General features: G+C 36.4%; 4 protein-coding genes across 5 annotated transcripts; 3 read left to right on the top strand and 1 right to left on the bottom strand.

The window, feature by feature from the left end:
* Window positions 1-332: 332 nt before the first annotated feature.
* Window positions 333-4,021, top strand: LOC141598635 (polygalacturonase At1g48100). Of its 2 annotated transcripts, none has more exons than XM_074418339.1 (7): window positions 333-756; window positions 1,402-1,533; window positions 1,790-2,017; window positions 2,113-2,154; window positions 2,417-2,624; window positions 2,780-2,970; window positions 3,397-4,021. In XM_074418339.1, the coding sequence occupies exons 1-7, from the start codon at window positions 436-438 to the stop codon at window positions 3,787-3,789; spliced, it is 1,515 nt and encodes a 504-aa protein (XP_074274440.1). In that variant the 5' UTR covers window positions 333-435; the 3' UTR covers window positions 3,790-4,021. The 2 variants fall into 2 exon arrangements, with proteins under 2 accessions (XP_074274440.1, XP_074274439.1); XM_074418338.1 differs by having other exon boundaries at window positions 2,110-2,154.
* Window positions 4,022-4,542: 521 nt separating this feature from the next.
* LOC141598634 (ADP-ribosylation factor 2) lies at window positions 4,543-9,279 on the top strand. The gene is made up of 7 exons (XM_074418337.1): window positions 4,543-4,733; window positions 6,310-6,482; window positions 7,159-7,229; window positions 7,467-7,586; window positions 7,810-7,928; window positions 8,017-8,098; window positions 9,048-9,279. The coding sequence occupies exons 2-7, from the start codon at window positions 6,335-6,337 to the stop codon at window positions 9,051-9,053; spliced, it is 546 nt and encodes a 181-aa protein (XP_074274438.1). The 5' UTR covers window positions 4,543-4,733; window positions 6,310-6,334; the 3' UTR covers window positions 9,054-9,279.
* A 1,887-nt stretch (window positions 9,280-11,166) lies between these two features.
* On the top strand, window positions 11,167-13,887 carry LOC141598633 (galactinol synthase 1). Its single transcript, XM_074418336.1, has 4 exons — window positions 11,167-11,516; window positions 12,538-12,861; window positions 13,187-13,321; window positions 13,529-13,887. The coding sequence occupies exons 1-4, from the start codon at window positions 11,202-11,204 to the stop codon at window positions 13,730-13,732; spliced, it is 978 nt and encodes a 325-aa protein (XP_074274437.1). The 5' UTR covers window positions 11,167-11,201; the 3' UTR covers window positions 13,733-13,887.
* LOC141598632 (type 2 DNA topoisomerase 6 subunit B-like) lies at window positions 12,461-27,065 on the bottom strand. The gene is made up of 14 exons (XM_074418335.1): window positions 26,934-27,065; window positions 26,666-26,774; window positions 25,522-25,605; window positions 25,396-25,422; window positions 24,425-24,533; window positions 24,257-24,332; window positions 24,034-24,054; window positions 23,319-23,512; window positions 23,042-23,186; window positions 21,810-22,000; window positions 21,546-21,675; window positions 20,728-21,071; window positions 19,885-19,974; window positions 12,461-12,865 (listed from the first exon to the last, which is right to left on the bottom strand). The coding sequence occupies exons 1-12, from the start codon at window positions 26,967-26,969 to the stop codon at window positions 20,760-20,762; spliced, it is 1,434 nt and encodes a 477-aa protein (XP_074274436.1). The 5' UTR covers window positions 26,970-27,065; the 3' UTR covers window positions 12,461-12,865; window positions 19,885-19,974; window positions 20,728-20,759.
* Window positions 27,066-27,512: the final 447 nt, after the last annotated feature.

Genomic DNA, 27,512 nt, shown 5'->3' with positions numbered 1-27,512 from the left:
AGTTTAGAATCCGAATTCTATATTAAAGTTTTCGAGTTTTGTTTTAAAGAATCTGAGCTATGCTGGAAAATTTCTGAACTCACGCACTTAGCCATTAAAAAAAAAAAAAAAAAAAAAAAATATTAAAAAGCTCAAAAATATTAAACATAAGCTTGGATAAATGTATAGTGATTGTACAATGCTCATTATACAACTGGAGGTATATTATATATTCGAGTTAAATTAGGGGTCTGCAATTCTGCTAAAAATAGAATGTACGATGATACAGTATATCCGATATACGTACCCACATAATTTCCTTATTTAAACCTCAACTATCTCTACTTCTACTTATCAGAAACCAAAAAAAAAAAAAGCTGCTCTGCTTCTCCTTTTCTCTATTTCCCCAAAACTCTCATATAAAGCATTTATTTGTTTATTTATTTATTTCACAAAATGTGGAATTTTCACTTAAAAAATATCACATTACTATTTCTAATTGTAGTATTAGTTTGTTCATTGAATATTAATATATGTAATGCAAGAGTAAACAAGCATTATAAACATAAGAGACCATATCACAAAGCACCTCCGTCGTCGAAACCAACTCCTACACCAGTAGTAGTGGTGACACCACCATCGTCTCCGAAAGCGAAGTCACCACCATATAATGTACCAATTGTGGAAGTTCCTACACCTGAAATACCAACAGGTGAAAGTGTTTTTAGTGTACTAAATTATGGAGCAGTGGGTGATGGTACTACTGATGACACTCAGGTAAGCTTAACTAACCTCATAATAATGAGTATTTTTTTTTGCGTCAAAACTCGAATAAGACTGTTGTATGGCGTACAATGTATACTTGTCCCACCAAACAACTTTCTTAGACTTTAATACTTAGACTTGGATGTAATGGCGGATTCAGGAGGCCTAACAGGGACGCTCGCCCCCGCTGAACAATGAAAAATCGAAAGTTTTAGTTCAAATTGTCAAAATTTTTAAGAGTTTCCTTAATGACATTATCTGTTCGCCCCCTAATCATAAATCTTGGCTCCGTCATTACTCGAATGCAGGGGTCGAGGTATTTCACAAAAGAAAAGTCGAGTTTTTGACTTAATAAAATGTCGGAGTACCGTGTCATGTAGACATCATACACAAGACACGACAATAATTTGGTCCGGTATCCAAGAACAATAATATTCACCAAAAATTCTCAATTAAGCCCATTGTATAACGTACAACGACATTTTAAAGACTTGTGTAATTCATTTGTTACAATCATTAGATGAAATAAATAATATAATTTTAAGGTCGTTGCACACTGTATGACGATATAACAAGAGACGACGAAACAAGAACCAACCATAAAAGTTGTGGTTAAAAGATATAGCATAAAAATACTCATGTAATTTCGTGATACAGGCATTCCAAGATGCATGGGAACAAGCTTGTAAAGTGCAGTCATCAACAATGTTAATTCCATATGGATATCAATTTCTTGTGGGACCCATTTCATTTTCTGGTCCTTATTGCCAAAAAGACATTATTTTCCAGGTAATTTTCTTAACAACTCAATTGTACGCAGTGGTGGAGCGAGGGGGGCCACTGAGGCGCCCGTCCCGCTGAAATTTGAAAAATCCAAAGTTCTCAAAAATTTTCAAATTTTCCTGAAGAAATTTATCGCCCCCCTTAACGGGGAATCCTGGCTCCACCACTGACTGTACGTTATCGACTTATCGACAATTGTACATTTCATTAATCCTGGCCCCACGACTGACCGTAAGAAATTTATCGTTTGCCCCCTCTGCAGGTTGATGGGACAATAGTTGCTCCAACAAATGCTGAAGCTTGGAGTTCTGATTTAATGTGGTGGATGGATTTCACAAAATTAGTAGGACTTACCATTCAGGGGAAGGGCACCATTGACGGAAGTGGCTCGGTCTGGTGGAATGACGCGTCATATGAAGCGCCCGGGGATGATGAAACACAAATGATCATTCCATTAAATGACACGATACTGAAACATCCTCCGATACCTGTAATTCTCTTCACTGTTCACTCTTCAATTTTTCCTGTACCTGGTAAACGGGTCATTTGAGTCGGTTTCAGACTGACAATCTTTGTATACAGCAGGCTGGAAGTCAGCTGAGCGGAATGTCAAGTATCAAACCAACGGTAATAATCGGGTTTGGATCTCCCTGGTTTTATTTTGCGATAAATTTGTTTATTTTATTACAAATTTATCGCAAAATAAAACAAGTGTAAACTATTAAACTGCGACAGATAGGGTATATATGCGATTATATAATATAAATTAAAAATTGAGTGAATAATAAAACAAATATAATTTAATGCGGTAATAATACACTTGTTTTATTTTACGATAAATTTGTAATAAAATTGAGTGACGTAACTGAAAATCTCTCGTATTATGCAGGCAGTAAGGTTCTATGGCAGCATCAATGTGACAGTAACAGGCATAACAATTCAGAACAGTCCTCAATGTCATCTCAAATTCGACAATTGCGTTGGTGTAACGGTTTATTCAATAACAATTTCATCACCCGGTGACAGTCCTAATACTGATGGAATCCATCTACAGAATTCTCAGAACGTGCTCATTCACTCTTCAAGCCTCGGCTGTGGTAAATTTTTCCGTCCTAGTCAATTGTTTACGTTTCAGAATGTAACATGATATATTCTGTTAATGTAACTCGTGTACCTTATTTTTATACTTTATCTGCCCTAGTCAATTGTTTACGTTTGTTTTTCAGAATTTAACAGGATAAATTCTGTGCAGGGGATGACTGTATTTCCATACAAAGTGGATGTTCAAATGTCTATGTCCACAATGTAAACTGCGGACCGGGACATGGCATTAGCATTGGCAGTCTGGGGAGGTTCAATACTAGAGCCTGTGTCTCGAATGTCACCGTCAGAGATGTCAGTATGCATGGCACGATGACAGGAGTCCGTATAAAGACGTGGCAGGTATACATATCACCTGAAATTATCATTTATCACACAATTAGCGTTAATGCAGAAATTAACGCAGCCTGGTAGTACATCTGAATTTTGTACTTTTTGAGTTTTATGATAAATTTTTGAGTTTTATTTTAAAAAATACGAGTTTTTAGTAAAGTTTTTGAGCTCATTCATTTAAACATTAAGCAAAAAAATACAACAATGTTCAAAATACTTATAAATTCAGTTAATTTTGAGTTTTGTCATTAAAAAATTATTATAGACCTTATAAATTTTAAATGCTAAAAAAAAAAATACATATAAACTCAAAAACTAGAAGGGTATGAGGTAATACATCCGATGATGCGTAATCCTTTTTCTCGCCTAGGAGTGACTGTTTCCGGACTGGTTGAGGATATTTAATTAAATGGTTCCAACTATTTGACTGTACAGGGTGGTTCAGGATCGGTGCAAGGAATTCTGTTTTCGAACATTCAAATGAACCAAGTCCAGCTTCCGATTGTGATCGACCAGTATTACTGTGACAAAAGCCAATGCAGGAATGAAACAGCAGCTGTAGCGGTATCAGGCGTCACATACCAAAATATCAAAGGAACATACACAGTAAAGCCAGTCCATTTGGCCTGCAGCGACGACCTACCTTGCACAGACATTACTCTAAATACCATACAACTAAGCCCGCTGCAAGGACTCTATCGGTTATATGATCCCTTCTGCTGGCAATCGTTTGGTGGACTCACCACTCCGATAATACCACCTATCGGTTGTTTACAAGTAGGAAAGCCATTGAAGAATAGGGTTCAGACCGATACTGATGTATGTTGAAGAATAGGGTTCAGTCTAATATTGTGTTCTGACCCTTTTTCAATAGATTATACAAAATATATATTCTCCGTCGCAATCATTTATTAACATTTGATAACAAATGATCGGGAAGGAGGGAGTACATAGTAAGGCTATAGTAGGTTACGTTATTGTCCTATGTATATTACATGAAGTCCGACAGAGATGTTTGATGAATAATGTGCATTGCAATGTTATGTATGACTTATGAGTCGACATGAGTTCGGGATTGGATATACCGGTAACAAATGAGATTTTTGTGATTGTAAATGCAAATAAGGCCTTCACAACAGCAAACATGAACGACCAAACAAAAGAAATGTTCTTCTAGACATAATATGCATTGCACAAAGAAGAGTAACATTTATATGCGGAAATTATGGTCAAAGTTAGATAGTAAAAAAGCAAATTAGAAGAAAACAAAAAAAAAAAAATCAATAAAATAAACCGACACCAAAATTTGATTCCTCATTCTAGAATTGGAACAAACACAAGGTATCAGCAATCGAGTTCCAAACTCATAGCACCCTAATTAATTCCTCATTTCATACCGAAACCTTTTATGCAAATCAAACCCTCTCTCTAAATAATTCAACGCCTTTAATTCATTTTAGGATCGTAAAAAGACAATTTATTTCTCAATTTTCAATAATTAATTTCATTTCATCCCCCAATTTTTGCATATTTTAGACCTAAAAAGATGAAATATGTTGATCTTACTTTAGAGGATCGGCCGTTTACTTTCTGTATCGAAAAAAAAAAAAAGAAAAAATATCACAAAACAACTTTTTAAAAAGAGTGTCCGTATTTTAAACTCTCCCCAATTTCTATTCCTCTTCCTCTACTTATATTCTACGCTACATTCCCTTCGCTGTTCGCTCGCACTTTTCCTCTCTTCTCTCTCAATTTCCGTCTGCTATTCAAAGGTTCGTTTCGAAACTCGCAAATCTACATTCCTCTTTCGCTTACTCCGATCTTGATCTTGTTCATATCATCATACATTTTGTATCGCATTCTCCAATTTACACGAATTTACTGTTAATTGTTCGCGATTTTTAGGTGATCGCAATTTCTATTTGAGCTTATGATTCGCGTTGATCTCATTCTTGTTATCCGTTTTACGTTCGTAGATTCAGATTTGTGATAATAGTTTGATAATTTGCGCATTTTTTGTATAATCGCATGTTCGAGGTTTTGTTTTAGGTTTCGAAATTGCGGAATTAAGATGATCGCTGGTGTTTTAATGATCTGCGTTGCTTAGATTTGAAAACAGTTTAGCTCAGCTGTTAGTTGCTTCATCATTTCGATGATTTTAGTTATTTTAGGTTTAGGTTTATACGCAGTACAATTTTCAAGTATTCGTGTAGCATCATCATCAGATTGTGTCACGAATTCGCATTGAATTCATTTTCTAAAGAAATTTGCTTATTATACTTCTGATTGAAGTTAATTACTTGTGCCGTATGCGGAATTTTGAGGATCTCTGGAATTTTAATGATCTGTTTGCTTAGATCTGAAAAAAATAGTTTGGCTTGTAGTTGCTTGATAATTTGGATGTTTTCAGTTGTTTAGGTTTAGGTTTATGTTTGTACATTTGTTACATTTGTGCGTTTTTATTTTGCATGTTTATGGTTTTGTTCTTGGTATTGAATTTGTGGAATTTTGATGATCTCTGGATTTTTATTAATCTGTATTGCTTAGATCTTAGCTGAGCTGGTAGTTGCTTGATGATTTCAGTTGTTTAGTTTAGGTTTATACTTTATACATTTCGAGTGTGTTCATCATCATTATCAGATTGTGTCAAAATTTTGCATTAAACTCATTTGTATTGAAATTTGCATTTGTGTTTGTTTTTGAAGTTCTGTACTTAGATTTTTTTTTTCTAGGTTTTGAAATTGCGGAATTTCGATGTTCTCTTGATTTTTAATGATATGTATTATTACTTTGTTAGGATCCGTAAAAAAATAGCTCAGCTGGTAGACACTTGATGGTTTCAGTTGTTTTATGTCTGGGTTTAGCTCATATTGTCTATACATTCGAGTATACAACAACATTGTGTCAAGAATTTGCATTGAACTCATTTGTATAAGAAATTTGTGTTTCATATTTATGTAATGTTGGAGAATCCTGTGTGTGTAATTACGGAAACTAGATGACCATCATATTTGTTGTTAGATTGAATTGTTTGGATCTGATAGCTCCGTGATATAGCGGTTCGGGGATTAATGATATTGTGTGATGATTGAAATGTTGGAATTATAATCCGGAGAACTATTGGTTTGTGTGATTTAATATATCATTTCGAATTTTCAGCTGTATGCTGCCAAATTTAGATACCTGAAGTGAATACTGCATTGTTTTCGTCTTTTGTGTTAAATCTCAGCTTGATCGCAGTAGTATTTTTAATTTGGTATTTGGTTTATGCATTTTTGATGATCAACTTAGATGATCATAATTTGGCTTACTGCTTCATTAATATATGTTTTCTTGTTGTGTGCTCAGGGTTTTTTGTATTTAGAGAGAAAAAATGGGGCTTACTTTCACCAAGTTGTTCAGCCGTCTTTTCGCCAAGAAGGAAATGAGAATTCTGATGGTGGGTCTCGATGCTGCTGGTAAGACCACCATCCTCTACAAGCTCAAGCTTGGTGAGATCGTCACTACTATTCCAACCATTGGTATGTTGTGCTCCTCTGCCTTACATTCACATCATTTCGAGTTTTCACTTGTTCCTCTGTATCTGTGGCTGTATATTTCCTCTAAGTTTCAATTTCTCTCAAGATTAATCATGCATGTCTATCGTACGTGATTGACATATGTGTTTAAATTTCTGTGTTTCCTAGGTCAAACATGTAACATTTGTGTCTCAATCTTCTCTCTTGAAATTCTGCTTATTAGCAGAAATCGTTTAAACATGTCACCTGTTTATTCGGAAATAATTTTGTGAGTTGCTGGTCATTTCAATTTGTAGACTTCCGACCAATTTGCAACAGAATTTGTTGAGAAATCATAATTTTGTGCCTTGTATTTGCCTTGCTTTGGAGGCCATATTTTAATGTGATTGGTCGATAGTATTGTCATTTGCAGAGTTAGATTTCTTTTAATTCAATATATCCTGAACCCTGCTGCTGGCTGCTGCAACAATCCTATAAATGTCCATGTAATTGTATGAGCACCACTGCGTGATGTATGATCAGAGAATTGCATTAGGATATATTGATCTATTTATTCCGTGTGTAACAAAAATTGTTGAGATAGCTTCATGAAGCTAGTCTATGTCGTGAGTGTGGTACATGTAAAGCATGCTCTTGTATATTAATCAATTGTGTGCTAAAAAGCTGTCTATCTTTCCAGGATTCAACGTGGAAACTGTTGAATACAAGAACATCAGCTTCACAGTGTGGGATGTCGGGGGTCAGGACAAGGTTTGTTTACTATGCTCTGTTTACTTTCGTATCAATCAATTACTTGTGTTGTGTGTATATTTGGTGATGTGATTTTTATGCAAGAGGCTTTCACGTTTTTTAAGTGCTTGCGTAAGTATCATTTCATGAATCATTTTGGCCTATAGAAAGCAGTTAATCATTCGTTGAAAAGTTCTCATTTTTTTTATTCTTCTTAGTATAGAAAGCAGTTAATCATTCAACCCAAATCTGTTACAGATCCGTCCATTGTGGAGACACTACTTCCAAAACACACAAGGTCTCATCTTCGTGGTGGACAGTAATGATAGAGACCGTGTTGTTGAGGCTAGGGATGAGTTGCACAGGATGTTGAATGAGGTATGTGCCATCTCCAATAGCTTTTATAACGTGTTAGTTTAGTTAGATGTTTAGAGCTAATTTGTCGTCTCAGATTTTTATTTTCAGCTTTCATCTGGGTATCTGCTATACATCCTGTTTGATGTCGTTAACATTTCTGTTGTTTTCTTTTTTATAAACACCGTCAGCGTTTTCAAACTTGTTGGATGTGTAAATAGACTAAGCTTTCACCGTATTGCTTCAGGATGAGTTGCGCGATGCAGTTTTGCTAGTGTTTGCTAACAAACAGGATCTTCCAAATGCTATGAATGCCGCTGAAATTACTGATAAGCTTGGCTTGCACTCTCTTCGACAGCGTCACTGGTATGGCTTTCAGAATTGTACATGCAATACTGAATGCTTCTACTGATAAATAGCCAAAGGTCTAAGTTGCTTTTCCGTGTGTATTTAGGTATATTCAGAGCACTTGCGCTACGTCTGGAGAAGGTCTGTACGAAGGATTGGATTGGCTCTCCAACAACATTGCAAACAAGGTAAATGTCTGAAATCATATTAACTGTTAGAAACTTGATGTGAGCTACATTACTCAGACTCGGCTGTTAGTGAAAAAGTTTCATGTTTCGAGACTGAAATTAAATACCTGGAGTGTTGCGTCATGAGTCATGACGGATAGTCAGTGTCAAATACGGAGTACATGACATGGAGCTCATATTCTTTATGAGTCATGGTCAATTAGACTTCATATTCTTTTTCTTTTTTTTTGGTGACGAGGGGTTGAATCCCCCGGGCACATGCAATACCCTGCAAACCACGTGTGCCATGTAAGACATCCTTTAGAATGACAGGTAACCGCAGCACTCCCGTGTAGGGAGTCGAACCCGGGACCTCTCAATTCGTTGCCATTGCAACGCTTTGAGGCACTCCCGCACTCCACTACACTCAAGCCACTTTGGTTAGAGTAGTAAGGGTTATAATTGACCCGCTAATGTTTCTGATCTTTAAGGGGGCGGTTATCATCACTTATCAACATTAAATTCTTGTATTATACTCTTATGTTACTTCGACACTTCATATGAGCTCACGTACCCGTGTCCGACACTCGATCCTTGGACATCCTTGGACACTGGTATGACACTCGAATACTTCATTTTAGACCAAAAACTTGACAATTTTTCTTAAAATAGCCATGTCCGACACTTGGATACGCACCCGTGTCCGACCCTTTTCAAGCCGGGTTGGAGTAACATAGATTATACTTCCTTACGCTTGCAGAACCTACGAAACTCTATTTAATCGTCATACTTCCTCCTATTCATTGGAAATGCAACATTCTTTTCAAAATTCTCCTCATATTTTGCCGAATATTGCAATTCCAATTCTTCGTCCTAAATAAATCCCGCAAGAGTAGTTTTAGCTGTTTTTTTTTTTTACTTCTGCTGAATATTCGGTCAATAATATTTGATTCTTGTCAATACCTTGCAGGCTTAAGAATCAGCGTTTGCCGTGGATTAACAATCTGGATGCAGGAATGAACTTTATCTACCTGCTTTCTTTTTTAGCCATGCTTACATAGAATACTCCAGTTTGCAATTGTAATATTTTTGCGACGATGAAGTTGAGCTTTCTGCTTAGAACTTCCTCTTATGGGAAATACGTCACATTACAATATTGTTTGTGCTTTTGTTTGAACTCCCAAGATTCTTCGGGTTTTTAATTGTGCCTTAACTTTAGTCGTAGCCAAAGGTACTTCTGAGCGTCTACTTTATCGGAACAATGAGACCATATGTTAATGTCTCTACATTTTCTCCTGCATGGATTCACTTGTAGTTATATACAGAGTACTTTTTTTGAAACTTTCGAAATTCTCTTTCATCTATGACAACAGCAGTCTTAAAATAAGTCGCCCGAGATGAAAAACACGCTAAAATCTGTGTACTGAGGGTTTTCTCCCGCCGGTTTGTTTATTTCCTCCCTCGCTTGTGTTAGTTCGCTACACTTGTTTACGGAGTGCTACTTTAGTGGTGGTAAAAAAATCTAATGCAAAACGTTTGATATTCGATTGCTCCTGATCGTAAGCTTACGAAATTTGTGGGTAAGATTTTTATATAAGATTGTGAAGGTATTGCTCATGATGCCGACAACGAGTGAGCCCAATAAAAAGGTACTCCGCACTAACAACGAACAAGAGTAACTCATAGTATTTGCAATCACATAAAGTTGAGTACGGAGTACCAAGTATGTTCTAAGATACTCTACTAATGAGTGAGAGGCGACTAGGGCCGCTTGTCCCCGATGAAATTTATATATTACAAGACAAAATCTCATTGAAGAAGACCATTTCCTCTCACAAATGACCCAAATAGAGGAGAGAGGGAAGCGGGTGCCCTCACCTTGTCCCCCTATCCGTTTTGTGAGTGGCATTACCCGTCATTTGCTCCGACCCGTCTTCAGTAAGACTAACTGATTACAAGATTCTAGTTTTAAAAATTTAATTTTTTTTGTGTTTTTCTTATGATATTACTTGTTTACCTCATAACTGTAATTCAATTAGGTTGGATTCAGGTCGGTCAATTCGGGTTCAAGTTGTTCGAGGTTGAAAGTATTTGGGCCGAGTCGGGTTGGGTTGGATTATTTCAGGTGGGTTGTTTTAAGTTATTTGGGGGATAACAGTCAGTTTGCGATAATAAACAGTTGGGTCGGGTTAAATAAGGTCGGTCAATATGGGTTTAGGGTCCTCTATTCAGATGCGGATTCAGGTCGGGTTTTTCAGGCCAAGTCATTCGGGTCGAGTCAGTTTTACCTGGTCTACTGATAGTGACAATTAGGGATGGCAATGGGTAGGGTCCGTCTAGACCCAGACCCGGACCCGGACCCGAGATTTTCCCTTTGGACCCGTACCCGACTCGGACCCGCAAGGGTCTAAAATTTAAGGACCCATACCCGGACCCTATGGGTAAGGGTAGGGTCTGGGTCTACTCGCGGGTCCGAGTTTCAGCCACTTTAGTAACAATATTAACGGCTATGGGGTCTATAATATTAAAAAAAAAAAATCATACTACTCTAACATTATGAGTTTATTAATCTGTCGTTAATGGTGGTTGTCGGTCGCCGCCTATTAGAGAGGTGGTTATCAGTCGCGTATCAGTGGTGTGGTGGTGGTTTTCTTGTGTCAGTGGTGGAGTGGTGGTATTGTCAGAAGAGTTTGGTTGGGTTTTATCACTTTATGGGATGAGGGAAGAGAAAGAGACTTTAGTTGGGTTTCTACAGTCTGCCAGTATGAATTCAAAAAAGTTATGATTTTGATTTTTTTTCTTTAATAAAGGGTCTAAGGGTCAGGTATGGGTCTCATAACTTAGACCCGAACCCGAACCCGAAATATTTCTTAAGACCCATACCCGATCCATACCCATTGGGTCTAAAAAAATTAGACCCATACCCGACCCATTAGGGTCCGACCCTTAGAGTCTAGGTTGGGTCCCGACCCACTGCCATCCCTGGTGACAATAGTACGCATTTCAGTCTCATTTCGCTTGCATTTCAATTTTGTTCTTTTCATCATGGCCTATAAATAACTAGGCATAGGTTTCTAAATTTTGCACCAAACAACAATCAAATAAACATAGAAAAATTCCAAAAATGGACCGATTTACTAGCAATGGGAAAGTCACAGCCCTTGAGAAGGACTCAAGTAGAGCATATGTGACTTTCTTAGCTGGTAATGGTGACTACATTAAAGGTGTAGTCGGACTCGCGAAGGGCTTACGTAAGGTTAAGAGCTTATACCCTCTAGTGGTTGTGATCTTACCGGACGTGCCCGTGGAACACCGTGAGATATTAAGATCTCAGGGTTGTAGGGTTCGAGAAATCGAGCCAGTTTATCCACCTGAGAATCAAGTTCAATTTGCAATGGCTTATTATGTTATCAACTACTCCAAACTTCGTATTTGGAACGTAAGTTTACTTAGATACCTAGTTTAACATAACCATGCATGTTAGAGAATGGTACAACGTAAACGTAAACGTAAACGTAAACGTAAACGTAAATATAACATGAGGTTCTCATTCTGTATGTGAGACGGTGGTACTGAAATTCAGTAAATGAATGTGTGATACCTTATCATTCTGAGTGGGTGTTACTTAAATTCAGTACTGAAATTTCCATCGTTTTGATACATAAAACACACTTTATGCTTTAAATATTAAAATTTCCATCATCAAAATTATGCACAAACAAATAAGCTAACGAGTAACCTAAGACGACTTGCACTACTCTTTCCATACCAGTCATTTGTCACTTTGATGGTCCAAAACCAAATACTTCATTTTTCTCATGTAAAGTATAGTATCCTTCCTAAAAATATTCGAAAAGTTATGCATGCTCTAAGAAAAATACTTCTGTTTCCACTAAGGCTATGTTCTTTTGAACTTAAAGTCATTTAATTTAAGTTCACTTCAGATCCCATAAGTTCAGTTCAGTTCAGATCAGATCCTATAAGTTCAGTTCAGATCATATAAGTTCAGTTCAGATCCTATACGTCACTTAATTTAAGTTCAGTTCAGATCCTATAAGTTCAGTTCGGTTCAGTTCGGATCTTATAAGTTCAGTTCAGTTCAGATCCTGTAAGTTTCAGTCCAAAAGAACAGGGTCTAAGTGGTACAATGTACTCCTTCTGTCCTAAACTCCTAATCATTTATATTAGAGGTATTTTAATCAAAGTTAAACAAATGATAAAACCAGTCCACACATTACACATACCATTTAGGCATTTACATATACAGCATACCGAAATCCATCCAGTCTTTTTTGTACTCTCGCCGTCTCTAAAATACCTCCGTTTTCACTATTTGTCGTTTGTCGTTTGAATATCCCACATGTATTTAATCTCAGCAACACATTTACCTCAAATCATTATATTGTTTGTCCTTATTATTGTTCATATTTTATACTCGTATATATAATTGTTCCGTGCAGTTGGTAGAATACAGCAAGATGATATACCTGGATGGAGACATTCAAGTGTTGGAGAACATAGATCATCTGTTTGAAATGCCAGAAGGATATTTGTATGCAGTAAAGGATTGCTTCTGTGAGAAGACATGGAAACATACACCGCAGTATCAAATCGGTTACTGTCAACAATGCCCTGACAAGGTTAAATGGCCTACTGCTGTGATGGGTCCTCCTCCTCCTCTTTACTTCAATGCTGGAATGTTCGTCTTTGAGCCAAGTCGCTTCACTTATGAACAACTCCTTCAGAAGCTTCAGACCTCTTCTCCAACTCCCTTTGCTGAACAGGTACCTACACAAGTCTTACCTCAACTACTCACGACTTAGGTTTTAATTATTATATTAATGTGCTTTTAATTATTATCAGACCATATTAGTTTACGAAATTCTCACAAAAATTCTCTGTAAGAGATACTTTAAACAAATGTAAACAAATGATTGGGACGAATGAAGTAACTATTTGTCCCGAGTCATTTGTTTACCTTTTTCATCTGAGACGGTCTTGTGATGGTTTACATTACTTCCCCATCCCAGCCATTTGTTTACCTTTTTCATTCTTTGTAAGAGATACTTTAAGCAAATGTAAACAAATGTTTTCGTGGTTATGCGATAGGATTTCCTCAATAAGTTCTTTCGGGATGTTTACAAACCGATCCCACCTATATACAACCTGGTTCTAGCAATGCTATGGCGCCATCCTGAGAATATCGAGCTGGACAAAGTTAAGGTGGTTCACTACTGTGCTGCAGTAAGTACTCTCCCTCATATATTGAATCATCAATATATTTTTTTTTCTCCATGGGATTTTCTACGGTGTATCCCTATGTCTTTCCATCTCGATTTTCAAAAAACATCTAATACACACAGGGGTACATCCTAGAAAAACCGATTCTCAGCTGTTTTTACCATAGTCCATTATAAATGTTCCGGGTTTTTTTTTGGGGGGCAAAAACAGGGATCAAAACCATGGAGGTACACAGGCAAAGAGGCTAACATGGAAAGGGAAGACATCAAGATGCTAGTACAAAAATGGAAGGACATCTACAATGACAAATCACTCGATTTCATCGCAGAAGGAGAGGACTATGCGAGACCTCATAGCATGGCTTCCATGCCGGAACTTAAAGTGTCCTACATTTCTGCACCAAGTGCTGCCTAAGCTTTGGACTATAATATAATCCTGCTACTGTGTGCTTATTACTTTATTAGTTACCTTTGTAATTCAGATCACTTTTTCTAGCCTTAAGTATGTATTATAATGTCAATTTGTCGATGATTGCTATTTGTAATAAAATTTTCACATTTTCTCCGTCACAGAGACAAGTTATTAATAAAACTGCAAGTATTATATGTTTGATGATTTGATGACTTTCACCAACTGTAGATCTTCTCCCATTGCAAGCAAGAATAAGCAGTCCGTGGTCCGTCTTCAAAGAATACACAACGTCTATAAAATCCATCTTTCGAAAGCTCCACTCTATGCTCGACTTAAAACAACTTGGGTTATAAGCCCGTGAACTGTAAAAATTTTGTATTCTACAATTGTCCGACATCTTTTGTGTATATACGGCAAAAGAATTGTTCGATGTCATTATTTTTTGAGGAAATCTTCACAAAGTGATACAATTTTGAGAAGCTAATTATGATACTCTCAAGTCTCAACATATCATTGTGAATTTCGTACCTATTTATGTATAGTCATTTTATTTTTAATAATTATTTATAATTTTTTACAACTTAGAGTGCCATTTTTTCTTAAACTTATAAAATGATTTCACACTAAAATTTTGTTTTTAATTCTTATCAAGTATTCAAGTGCGATCAACATTCAAAGGTGATATATGCATCTCTCTTCCATACTAACAAATCTAACAACACAACCGCGACCACACTAATTTTAACAAAGGAAACAAAATGTTACTACACTAAACTGTCCAAATACTAAGTATGAAATATTGCTGGCTAAATATTGGAGTTGGGTACAAAAAATAGTGTCCCATTATTCGCTTTCGAATACGAAGCCACCAATGAGTTAATTACCTAAATAATAAAATGTTGAATTATGCTCCGTTGTACTGAGTCCTCCATGTTTTGGAGTTGTGTACAAAGTTAATTATATTTGTCTACTGTGAATAGTGTTTGAGAGCATTTATTGCTTGGACATGCAAAGTCTATCATTGTTGGCTTATGAATACTAGCATGTGGAAAATGCAGTACTTGTACAGGAAAAGCAGAATGATGGGTATGATCATTTGCCTATAAAAGAGAAGTTCAAGCAACGGAATATGCATCCCTCAAATCCTTATAAGTAGTTATAAGTGTAATAATAAGAGCAGTCTTAAGTCTCTTGTGTATATTACTCTTATTGTAATCTCTGAGTGTGATCAATAAAATTCTAGTGCAACCGCAGTAAGGACGTAGCCAATTTGGTGAACCTCGTTATATTTGTGTCCCTGTTATTCTTGTCTTTATTATTGTGTGTGTGGTCAAATATATTACCCTACGAAAATCCCCTACATGCTCCAAAAAAACCTCGAAAAGTCCTTTCCCCACCCTGATTATACTTGGATAAAAAATCAGTTAGCAAAGTGGCGCAAATTTAACATGTAAGTCTCTAATCGGGCCTTTACCGTACCATTATTCTCCGTCACCAATGATCAAGAACCATTGTAAATAGTGGTTCAAATTGTACTACCTGCAGTTCTTTGATGATTTGCTTGAACAAAAAAAATGTGGTTGTTGCCTTGAAAAACGAAATGTGTGTTAAGAAATGTATAAATGGGGATTTCAACTTGAATTTGACATTATGTATAATAGTGCACATAGCTACTCTTATTTTTACAAGTACTAGTGATTACACAGTCAAGAGTGGTTACGGTAGCGGGTTTGAAAGGTACATGGGAACCAAAGGGACATAGAGGGACGCATTCAGAATGAACTCTATAAGTAAACTTTTTTGTAGACGTCGTCTATGGAGGCTCTCTAGTCCGGGTGCATGGAAAGTCTTACTATGGAAGATTATTGCGCGGTCCCTTCCAGTGGGGGAGGAGTATACTAGAAGAAATTTATCTGTGGAATCCACATGTTGTCTATGTTCAAAAGATGAGGTGGAATCTCTGGAACATCTCTTCAGAGATTGCTGCGTTACCAAGAGGATTTGGGCTGGAAGTACTAGGGGTGAACAAAAAGTGGTCCGGGCCGGCAAACCGACCGACCCGGACCGGCGGTCCGGTCCGGTCAGACGGATACATACCGGTCCGGTCTCCGGTCCCAAAAATATGGTGACGGTTTTCGGTTCGGTCCGGTCCGGTCACATTAAAAATAAAAATAAATTTGCCTTATAAATTTGTACCGGTCCGGTCCAAACCCGAAAAAAACCGGACCTAAAGGGTTCCGGTCCGGTCCGGGTCCCCTTCTAACCGGTCCGGTCCGCGGTCTTGGGATATGTGGTTATCCGGTCCGCGGGTTCGTCCGGTCCGGTTCGATCCAGTTTTGGACCGGTGAACACCCCTAGCTGAAACGCTTCTTGGGATAAACGCTAGTCAGGATTCGATTGTGAAGCTCGATGATGGATTATTAATTGGATTGTCTACCTTGGTAATCTCGAGGAAGGGGAATCTAGAATTATACAATTCTTAGCAACAATCTAGAGCATTTGGATTCTACAAAATAATATAATTTTCCAATGTGAAATGTTTATCCCCAATGTTTTCTTTAGGCTATGGTCACAAACAGTGGCAACAGCCTCGAGCGCTGAGTCGAGCGTCAGACTGAAGGGGGGACACACCCGGTTTTAGTCATGGAAGACAAGGGGGGAAAACAAATGTTGCGTGAAGGTAAGCCTTTCTTCTTGGTTGGCGGACAAGGCTCATGTCAAATGGTAAAATTGAAGGTTGATGCAAGTTGGTGCTCATCCTATGATGTCCGGTGGCAGGGTGGGTTGGTTGGACGACTAGCTCAACCGCGGGATTACCTTTTCAAGGTCGAAGGAAAATCATGGTTGAGTCACCACTTCAAGCGGAAAGCCTGGGGTTAAATTGGTGATGGATTGGGCTTTGTCAGAGGGTTTGCTTCATCTGGACATCTCTTCCGACTGTCTTCAACTGGTTGGTCAAATTGCAGGTGTTGAAAAAGGGCAGCATCTTATCACAAGAATTCTGGATGATTACTCCCAACTCGCATCTTTCTTCCACTGTTTAAGTATTAGTTTTTTACCTAGAAGTCTAAATAAGAGGGCCCATAGTCTTGCTAAAAGCGCTATGGGCCATTAGTTATTGTAAACCTTTCTTGTCGGCTGCAAAAAAAAAAAAAACAATTATCCCACATCTCGTGTATATACGTCAAAAACTCTGTGGTTCCTCCCATAGTAAAATGGCAAAAATATAAAGTAGTCGCCCACGGAAAGTTAAAATCCTGGAACTTGCGGTCGACAACTTGACCGGCATGCAATTCGACGAGGGTAGAATTGTAATTTGCATCTTGTAATCGATATTTTATTGTTTGTCCAACTTCGTTGAGAAAAAAGATTGTACATCGGATGTACTACATCATATTTAATGACTTTTTGAGTTTTTGTGTATTTTTTTCGAGTATTATAGAGTTTATAAATTACATTTTAGTTTTATGATGTCAAAAATCAAATCTTTTTGAGCTTATATGTAATTTTTTTGAGTTATAATGTAATTTTTTGAGATTAAAGTTTAAGTAAATAACTCAAAAACTTTAAAATAAAACTCAAAAATTTTAGATTAATACTCAAAAACTTTATATTAATGCTCAAAAACTATAACATCTGATATACTACATCAGATGTATAATCCACTTACTGAACTTCGTTTCTTATATAGATACTTTTAGTGGCCCAAGTCCAAACTTGACCTTGTACCATAACATTAGAGGTTGTGATTATCAAAATTGTTACCAAGATGTAGATGGAAGAAGAGAAGTTATGATAACCCATGGCTTAATGTTGTATAATTTTCATTTGAGTATATAATAAGAGATGCAAATTTAAGTTAACAAAAAAAAAACAATTAAGAAATTGTTAACTGTTGTTTAATCAATGTTTCATGTAAATGATTCTACAGTTTATATTAGAGTAATTAATTATAATTTGTAAAAACTATTGTTTACAATCTTGCTTTTGAGATTAACGTGACTGTATTTTATTTATTTGAAGGCAATATTATTTGCATTCAACAATATTTGGAAGCTATAAATAGCTGTGGCCACGGTATTACAAAAATTAGTTTTAGGCTCTGTTCTTTTGGACTGAAACTTATCTGATCTGATCTGAACTGAACTGAACTTATAGGATCTGAACTGAACTGAACTTAACTTATAAGATCTGAACTGAACTTATTGGAGACTGATTTTGTGATTTTATTAGGGAAAATTACTTAGTAACGAAAATCCCAACGACCGATATTGATCTTTCTGAGGAGCTGGCATCTCTTCATCTGCAAAGAATTCTCGATGTGATTAGTAAACATTTATATGTTTCGATGCAACAACAAGATGTTTATGTGATGTATTGGAAGAGTAAGGGACCAGCCACGCATCAGTCTTCCTCGCATTCCAGCAGTTCCTGATCCAAATGAGATTTTTTAAACAAACCCGCGATTTTTTAACATAACCTGACTGAATTTCATAGTATTTTCTTTCAAAAAGGCGATTCATGACTGCAATAAAAGGAGAAAAGTTAAATAAGAAGAACCAAAAGTCAAATATGAAAGTAGGCCAAGATTACATCAATCTCAATCGAGCCCTATAATAGTAAGCAACAAAAGTGACGAGATTGATGTGAAAGGGAGCGGTATAGTTCCGAGAGTCTTAAAAACTGAACTTATAGGATCTCGAATCGAATCGAACTTATAGAATCGAATCGAACTTATAGGATCTCGAATCGAATCGAACTTATAGGATCGAATCGAACTTAAATTAAGTGAGGTATAGGATCGAATCGAACTTATAGGATCTCGAATCGAATCAACTTATAGGATTCGAATCAACTTATAAGATTCGAATCGAATCGAACTTATAGGATTCGAATCGAATCGAACTTATAAAATCAATCGAACTTATAGGATTCGAATCGAATCGAACTTATAGGATCAAGTGAACTTATATTAAGTGACTTTAAGTCCAAAAGAATGGGCCTTAGGTCCTGCTTCTTTTGGATCAAACTTATCTCGATTCAATCGAATCGAATCGAACTTATAGGATCTCGAATCGAACTTAACTTAACTTATAGGATCTCAACTTAACTTATTGGATCTCGAATCGAATCAACTTATAGGATTCGAATCGAATCGAACTTATAGGATCTCGAATCGAACTTATAGGATCTAATCGAATCGAATCGAACTTATAGGATCGAACTTAACTTAAATTAAGTGAGGTATAGGATCTCGAATCGAACTTATAAGATCTCGAATCAACTTATAAGATCCGAATCGAACTTATAGGATCCGAATCGAATCAACTTATAGAATCTGAACTAAACTTATAGGATCTGAACTTAACTTAACTGAACTTATAGGATCTGAAGTGAACTTATATTAAGTGACTTTAAGTCCAAAAAAACAGGGCCTTAGTCCTGATCCACAATTGGTCATCTCTCAAAATGCAATTGAAGTTTTACCTTCAAAACTCTATTAGTATTAATATGGTGTCACATTCCATATTTAATAGCATAAGCACAAATTCTCATCTAAGACTGATCATTTCCGTCTTAAGTTTAAGGCGGGAAAATTGTCGCCACTTTTGTAATAAAATGTTGTAGCTAGTGTTATAGCTAAAATTGTTGTTTAAGTAACTTTTTATCGAAAAAGAGTCTCATTTAATTGTAAATGGGTCACAATTCTCCGTCTTAAGCTTGACGAAAAAGGGTCATCTAATAGAGTTGAGCTAAACTGAATGGAGATGAACTTAATTGAATGAAGATGAGCTGAACTGAACTCATTAGATGAACTAAATGGAGCTGAAATAAGAGTTAATTTGAGCTAAGCTGAACAGAAATGAGCTAAAATTAAGCCAGAAAGAACCGGACCTAAAGGAAATTTATCATAAGCGTCCCTCAACCGCAAATTCATATAACATGATTGTCAAGTTTCATCTAAAGAATCATGTGAGTTTCCATCTAAGCACTATGGTGTAATTAGTGGACACTAAACTCAATTAAACATCACCTAAATGTCAAATAAAATGCCAAAAAAAAAACTACTACGGACAAAATTAATGACTATTAAGCAATAAGTGCCCTACTAAAGCATTCAATGATAAGATAAAAATTATAGTAATAGTACTTACAGCCAAATGATTTGGAGGCATCAAGGCTTCAATTGGTTAAATGTGCTCTTTCCCTTGCAGCATTTACTTTTATCTTCAGTGCAATTATCACTGATTACGAAAGGCACAGAGAAAGTAGTGATTAACAAAAGAAAAAACAAATATCAACCAGTAAAAGAGCTACTTAGGTGGCACAATGTGAGTTGAAGAAGAGATCGCATCAAATCAAGTTTGAAGATGAGATCGCATCAAATCTAGTTTTACAAGAACAAGTAATTTTCTGACAGAATTGATGATTAGAAATCCATCATAGTGCACCCTTCTTCCTCTCCTTCATAATAGTAGTGCAATTGAGTAAACTCATTACCAAAATGATTGCGGTTCTTTTTCTTAATTGCAACTCTTGACATTATTATTATGGTCTCACTTGGAAATAATCACTATTCGTTTTATTAATACCAGGTAAGACTGCGTTCAGAGCCCATCAACCCCTATTTAGTATTTACGAGGGCTCTTGAGGCACTAATGTAATGTTATTGCCATCAAAGCAATATATTAAAACCGGTTAGGATTTTGATGTCGGAGATGGTTATGCCATGGGCGCTTGATCATTACGATAGGTGTGACTGGTGTCGCTACCCAAGATTAGTACCATAGATACAATCATACAAGTAAAGCATTATAAAATGCAGGGTTGTTCTTTGTACTGCTTAAGCATTAAGCAAGCACCGCAATAGCTTATCGAGCCTTCAATTTTGTAGTCGAGACACCAGAGAGAGTAAACTAAGGAAATCGCAAAAATATCAGATAGATATTGTGGTGCCTTAGTCTAATAGCATAAAAAGAAGTTGATCGATTACTTACAAGGACAAGTAATTTGCTGATGAAATTGATGATTAGAAATCTATCATAGTGCACCCTTCTTCCTCTCCTTCATAATCATGCCACATGTTTTCCGGTTCATCATCATGTTCAACTCCGAAAAGAAACGGTATGTCCTCATTGTGTTTCAGGCTTGGAGGCCTTCTGTCACTGATATCTATTGCAGACAAAATCTTTTGTTTAATGCATTCTTCCACCGACTCACCTTCAATATTTCCCATTTGCATGCCGAGTAGCCTTAGACATTCGCCTTGAAAGTTAGGATCATTAGATGACAATATTAGGCCAGTGATGCTTCTTGCAAGATCAGGTGCATATGTATTGATCTGACAACCAAATAAAAGACAGATGAATCAGATACTGTACATATCATAAAACTGTGATTACACATGCCAATAAAATTTCCTAATTTGGTTTGTGGCCTAGAACCCGATTCAATTCAAATAGTGTTTTTATCAAATTGAAAGGTTAATACAAGCATAAGTTAGGGCATACGCGAAATTAAAGGGTGAACAAAGACTTGAGGATAAAAAAGTACAACAGTTTAACGAGTCATTCCCATATTTGTTGAGATAAACAAATCTTCTAAATTGCTTTAGACGAGAAATAAGTGAAAGACCTTATAGCTGTTGCCGTTAATTTCTTTGAGCTCAACTGCTTTTATGAGACACTTTGAGATTGTTTTCTTTACATTAGTTTGATAGATGAACGAGATTCTTGTTCACAGATTATAGCATCTCTGGCTTCTTTATCAGACAAAGAAATTTATATAGCAACAGAAGGATTTTCAAAAGACGTACCTTGACAGCATGGGCACTTAGAAGAGCTCCACTAAACCTTTCCTTCAAATCATCCAATGCCAGACGGATGGCTTCCTTCATGAGCTTAGTTTCAACTTTAGGTCTCTGCTTTAATGGTGGTATGACAACCGTGCAAGCCAGTCAAGGAATATCAATATACAGCAAACAATAGTATACGTAGCTGAGAAAGAAGAATGTAACTTCTGATTGACACTACTCAATCGTAAAACTGAACTGCAATATAAGTAAATATCTGGTGGATATTGATTATTGTAGCAGTGAAGGGCAATGTCGATATGTGTATTTGCAGGAAAGTTCTCCCATTCAACTATAGCAGTCTCGTCATCTGTGATACTTTTTAAAGACAGACCATAATTCGTCCATTTGATGCTTCTTAAGGCTTTGAGAGTTGACTGGTCGATTGAGCATGGAGAAAAATCTCTGTAGTATAAAATCTAGCAATATTTACAGAGTTTGTGTTAGATAATTAAGTTGCAAACATTCAGTCATGCATGTATGATTACACAGCAATCTAAAACGGGTTCTACAAAATTAAAAACTCCCTCCATCTTTATTTTTCCCCATTTTGATTTCGGTTGTCAAGTGATGTCAACTTTGACAACTAATTTAAAATGAACAATTCGCCTACTTTGATCAAGGCCGTGTTGATTCAATCTCAGTACAGATTTTAAGGAATTTTTTTCTAAAATGGTGCTTTAAACAAAAGACATTATCAAAGTAGGGCAAAGTTGAAACTTATTACCGAAAATGGGTCTACGTAGGATTGGGATATGTGAAAAACTGCTTCGGAAATAAGTCGCTCAGTCGGTAAGCGACTTTAGATGAAGTCGCCCACCCACCGAGCGACTAAGTGACTAACAGTATTTTTTATATATAGAAAAAAAAAACAAATTTTGTTACTGGGAGGGTTCGAACCCTGATCATGCTACACAACATACCTACCCTCCTTCCCACTACACCAATTGTACTGTTTTGATAAATAAACGCGCTAAAACATTGATATTAATTAACTAAGGCAGCGGTTAGAATTTAGAATTCATATTAATATCACCGCTTATTTTAGTAATTATATTTCACGTAGTATAGCGGTTAGGAGTAGTGGAGTACTGATAATTTCTCGACACCTGGGGTTCGACTCTGAATAGGGTCATTTTCTTGTTTTTTATTTTGGTAAAAATACCATTGTTGGGCCAAGCCGCTAGCCCACCGAGCGACTTGGGCCTCAAATCGCTGACCCACAGAGCGACTTGGGCTGGTATTTATAGCCACTGCAATTTATATTCACACGGGATGTAGTCGCTTAGCGGGGAAGCGACTTAAATACGAGCCTAGCTTCGGGTATGACGTGGACCCATTTTGGGTAATAAGTTTCAACAAAGACCCATTTTGTTAATTTCTTTAATGCTAAGCGCTATTTTAGAAAAAAATTCGATTTTAAGTATGTTTGACAGAACATCATTCAGAAGAAATCTCACCTCCGTTTTTGGCTCAAAAGCCTTCAAGCATGATGGGCTTGAAGGTTTTGATGACTCACTGATCATCATTACAGCTTCCACAACCAGTGTATCGTTCAGGTTTTCTTTTACACATGCTCGACCACAGCCCACCTTTACGCTGTCTCTGAACAAAGAGAAATGCAAAATTCAACTTTGAACCAGAAACAAGTACGAAGATAAATTTCAGGATTTTAAAAAATAAACAGAGAATAACATGCAAGTGCAGCTTATCAGTAATTTATGTGTGTTTGTTTACCTGTCCAAAAAGCAAGACTGGCATTTTTCACTACCATCCCCGTGTTTTAAGACATGTTCCTCAAGCCCTGATGTTAAACGTTCAAGGTTTGGTGAGTCTGAGGAAGGTAATGTCAACTCCGTGGAAAAAGCAACATTTTCACTTCTTAGACCTTGTTGATCACCAAATTCACCAACCAACTCTATTGCAATGTTCTGGTGTAACATGACAAAACCAAAAGCAAGTGGTTCAGCATGAAAGCGGACTTCCAGATATACTTTTTCTAGCTAGCCTAGCACCATTTTAAAGAAAAAACTTTCCAATGAAATATCATCTCTGGCTGAAAGAGGTTTATAACCATTTCAAATTTTAATTAATAGATAAGATAATTCAATCATTATTAAACAGAAAACAGGAAAAGGTTGTAAAAACTGTCGTATATAACTAGGGCTAGGAAGCGGCAATTAACACAAATCCAATAGAATCAAATCATCAATTGGCAGTGATCGTCATTTCAAGGAATAGCAAAAATATTTAGGCATTCAGCCAAATTACTAATTTCTCCTTTCACTTGAGTTCACTGTATTTCCTTCTCGATTGAAATTTTAGGAAATGTAGTGAATTGATTTGAATACCCAAATAAAATAAAAGACAAAGGCATTTACAGTTAGTTTGCACAACATGAAAGTCGTTACCTTATGGCATTGCATGAAAAACAGACAGGAGATAAACTTACACATATTTTCAGAATCAACATCTGCAGCAGAAGTCAAAGTAATCCTGATTAGGAAAAAATGCAAAATAAAAGTGCATCATGTGTAATTCAGTAGATCATGACACAAATACACCCACTGGATAAAAGTATAAAACCGGAAACTCAGGAGCTAAAGTGACATGTATTGTACATTTAAGAAGTAGAAGACGACTACAATCTCAGTTTAGATAAATAACAGTGCTACCTTTTTTAGATAGGCGGTAATATCTGCACATAATATTTCAATGTCTTCAGCTGTGGACAAAGACACTTCAGTTCCACTGAGACAAAACAGAAAGCAGGGTAAGCATTAACATTACCAAGCCACCAAATACTCGGAATTCAGAAATGGATTTTTAGTGGATAACAGCACCTAAATATGGCATTCTTCTTTGAACTCGAGGGGAGCTTAGTCAGCCTTCTGCTAGGAGAGCTTTCTTTCAGGTTAAGGTCATAATGAAAAATGGCAGCATCTCCAATGCCTATAATACAAACAAATAGTGATGAAACTATCAGCTGAATTTTTATTTTTTTTTCTTGGCAGCAGTAAAAAAAAGGTATACCTACATAAATTTCGGGCAAACAACGCCCATATTACACATGCAAGTAACCATCACTACGATACAATTATTAAAAACTAGCACAAGACCATGTCGGATAGAAACATCAAGTTGGTGGAGTACGAAAAAGTGGACGCAAGTCTCCTTATCGACGTTGTGCGAGTAGCTAACATCTCCTGAAAGCCTCCGATGCATGTGAGATGCGGAGTGACGAGGGCGTGGTGCACTTACGCCACAAGAGCGTAGAAAGAGATGGTGGATGACAGACAAAAGGCTCAGCTGAAAATTGAGTGGCATAAGAAATGCCAATATCCAATAAATTTGTTAACCGGTAATGAAGAAGTCCACAGAGTTCATTTTGTTTAACACTGCAGCATGTATTACAAATAGCAGCTCAAAATTTGTTTCATTCTCATACAATGTTCATTCCGTGCTTATGTACTTTCTTGCAAATTTTCATATGCCAGGGAGAATACATGTAGACTTCAAAATCGCATTGCAAAGTGGTGAGGAGAGGCAATGAACCTACAGCAGAGTTCCATTCACAGACAATGTATGCAAGAATACAACATTTACTACAACAAAGTGTACAACACCAACACAAACACAAAAGCTACTACATATTTCCGAAGAATTTGTTTTCGACACCATAGCTCGTGCTAAAGCCAGGACAGCAAGACAAAAAAAATTGATCTCCACTACACCATGCACGGAACATGCAATTATTTACCAAACATTAGTATAAAAATAGGTTCGAAATTATCTTAAGATCAGTCCAACTTACTAGTGGTCGTGATTGAGAGCATGCCATCTGCATCATAACACAAGCCAAATAAAAAGCAAATGTAAGCACTCGTGAACAAATGAACAATTACATAACCGCACTACCACTAACGCTACTCAGACTAACCCCATTCTACAGCAGAAAGCCTGTTATGAGTGTATTTCAGGTCCTGGAACTCCTTTAAGCTGCTTCCAACACCAGTATCAGAAACTGCATTCAAACGAAATTGTATACACGCTTCATTCCAATACAATGGCCATTTTTCACCAAATTCACTAGCCTAAAATCAATCATAGAATTAGTCTATCTCACAAACTTCACTGCAAATGTACGTCCGAAAATAAAATTGTGTACTTGCTTCAGTCCAATTACGATAACTTAACATCAATACTATCCATTTTTCGCTGAATTAACAAATTCTTAAACCTAAGAACAATCGCAGGAATCAATTATCGCACAAACTTCACTACAAATCTACCTCCTATTATAAAACTGTGAATCAAAGATAGCTCACGTTTCGCAGTTACAATCACGTCATTCAGTCCTTCACACATACTCCAGAACAATTGTATCACACTAAAAATTAAAAAGGCGCCTCATGAGTCATGACTATACTTACATGCCTAAAATCAATCACAAAATCAACTATCGCACAAACTTTACGCAAATCTACGTCCGAAAATGAAATTGTGCAATCAGAAAAAACTGCTCAGACTCATCTACTCGTATCCGACAAAATACGTATCGGAGTATCTGATACGGCTATTTTGTGCGAAATTTTCAATATTTTGGTCTAAAATGAAGTATCAAAGTGTCGTATCGTATCCGACAAAATACGTATCGGATACGGAATACGTCAACTAAGTGAAGTATCGGAGTAACAGAGCTTGCTAGTTGCTTCAGTCAGCAACGATAACCTAACTTCAATAGTATCCTTTTTTTGCCGAATTAACAAATTCCTAAACCTAATATCAACCGCGGAAATCAATTATCACAAACTTCACTACAAATCTACTTTCAAATATAAAACGCTGAATTAAAGATAGCTCATGTTTCGCAGTTATAATCATAAAACAATCGCATCAACAAGATGATTAATCTAACAATCTATCACACTAAAAATTACTCAATATCTCATGATTATACTAAATATCATTCACATGAACATTTCAACAAACACTTAGCGATCATAAAAACTTGTATCAATACGAGGTACGGAGTATAACACTACAATGCATGAAATTCAAAAAAAAATGAAAAGATGAAGTACTTGAAATTTGATTGACGATGATATCGGCACCGATACGACGTCGGATGATAACGGAAAGCCGACAAGGATCACCGGAAGAACGACATCTTTGAATCGCTAGTGAAATCAACTGACGATAATTGTTTAATTAGCGAAACAAAGTAAAATTAATCGATGAATACGAATGTTTTTTGAGGGAAAGTAATACAGAAATTATGTGATTATGTTGAAATTAGATTGATTTTTATTGATAATTTACATCGTTGAAGAATGTGTTGGGAGTACAAACCTTTTTGCAGAGATTTTTCAGCGAAGTGACCTCCATTGTTGCATGTGCTGAGCAAATTGGGGGATTTTTCGCGCCCTTTCATATACAACGGCTCGGTGCGAGTTCAAAAAGCGTTCGATATTTTTAAGACGATTGATTGGGGAAAAAAAAACGCGGTCAAGTGAATCATGAAAATGTCATTATATTTTCCGAAATTTACGCGGTATAGTTTAATATTTTGCATGAAATAGCCAATTTTTTTATCCGAAAAACTTTAAAAAGTCTTGAATCATTTTCACTAGTTGATAAAGCGCCGATTTTTTTTTTTCAAATCGATCATCTTTCCGAGAACTACAATTTAGAAAAAAATTGTCGAGTTTCTGACTCGTGACCAAAGAGATGGTCTCAAGTTTGTTCGGTCAAAAAAAATTGACATACAAAAACTCCTAACCACGGAATCCAAAAACGAATTTTTATTTTTTTTCATATGAAATATAAATTACTGTATATACTCAATTTAACTTTTCTCAAATTAATTTACGTTAAACTTTAATGTCAAGCCACTTCCTAGAGTTCCTACTATACTGTAAAATAAAACAA

Source organism: Silene latifolia, chromosome 9, assembly GCF_048544455.1.
Source record: "Silene latifolia isolate original U9 population chromosome 9, ASM4854445v1, whole genome shotgun sequence".
In the NCBI taxonomy this organism is placed as follows: Eukaryota; Viridiplantae; Streptophyta; class Magnoliopsida; order Caryophyllales; family Caryophyllaceae; genus Silene; species Silene latifolia.
This window is presented reverse-complemented; position numbering and strand designations above follow the sequence as displayed.

Coding starts and splice junctions, on each gene's coding strand:
- LOC141598635 (XM_074418338.1), top strand. CDS start 436: ATGTGGAATTTTCACTTAAAAAATATCACATTACTATTTCTAATTGTA. Junction 2,155..2,416: donor TGTCAAGTATCAAACCAACG/GTAATAATCGGG, acceptor CGTATTATGCAG/GCAGTAAGGTTCTATGGCAG. Junction 2,971..3,396: donor TCCGTATAAAGACGTGGCAG/GTATACATATCA, acceptor TTGACTGTACAG/GGTGGTTCAGGATCGGTGCA.
- LOC141598634 (XM_074418337.1), top strand. CDS start 6,335: ATGGGGCTTACTTTCACCAAGTTGTTCAGCCGTCTTTTCGCCAAGAAG. Junction 6,483..7,158: donor CACTACTATTCCAACCATTG/GTATGTTGTGCT, acceptor CTATCTTTCCAG/GATTCAACGTGGAAACTGTT. Junction 7,929..8,016: donor TCTCTTCGACAGCGTCACTG/GTATGGCTTTCA, acceptor GTGTGTATTTAG/GTATATTCAGAGCACTTGCG.
- LOC141598633 (XM_074418336.1), top strand. CDS start 11,202: ATGGACCGATTTACTAGCAATGGGAAAGTCACAGCCCTTGAGAAGGAC. Junction 11,517..12,537: donor CCAAACTTCGTATTTGGAAC/GTAAGTTTACTT, acceptor TGTTCCGTGCAG/TTGGTAGAATACAGCAAGAT. Junction 13,322..13,528: donor TGGTTCACTACTGTGCTGCA/GTAAGTACTCTC, acceptor GGGCAAAAACAG/GGATCAAAACCATGGAGGTA.
- LOC141598632 (XM_074418335.1), bottom strand. CDS start 26,969: ATGGAGGTCACTTCGCTGAAAAATCTCTGCAAAAAG. Junction 24,055..24,256: donor TTACCGCCTATCTAAAAAAG/GTAGCACTGTTA, acceptor CTTCTGCTGCAG/ATGTTGATTCTGAAAATATG. Junction 23,187..23,318: donor CAGTCTTGCTTTTTGGACAG/GTAAACAAACAC, acceptor CTCTTTGTTCAG/AGACAGCGTAAAGGTGGGCT.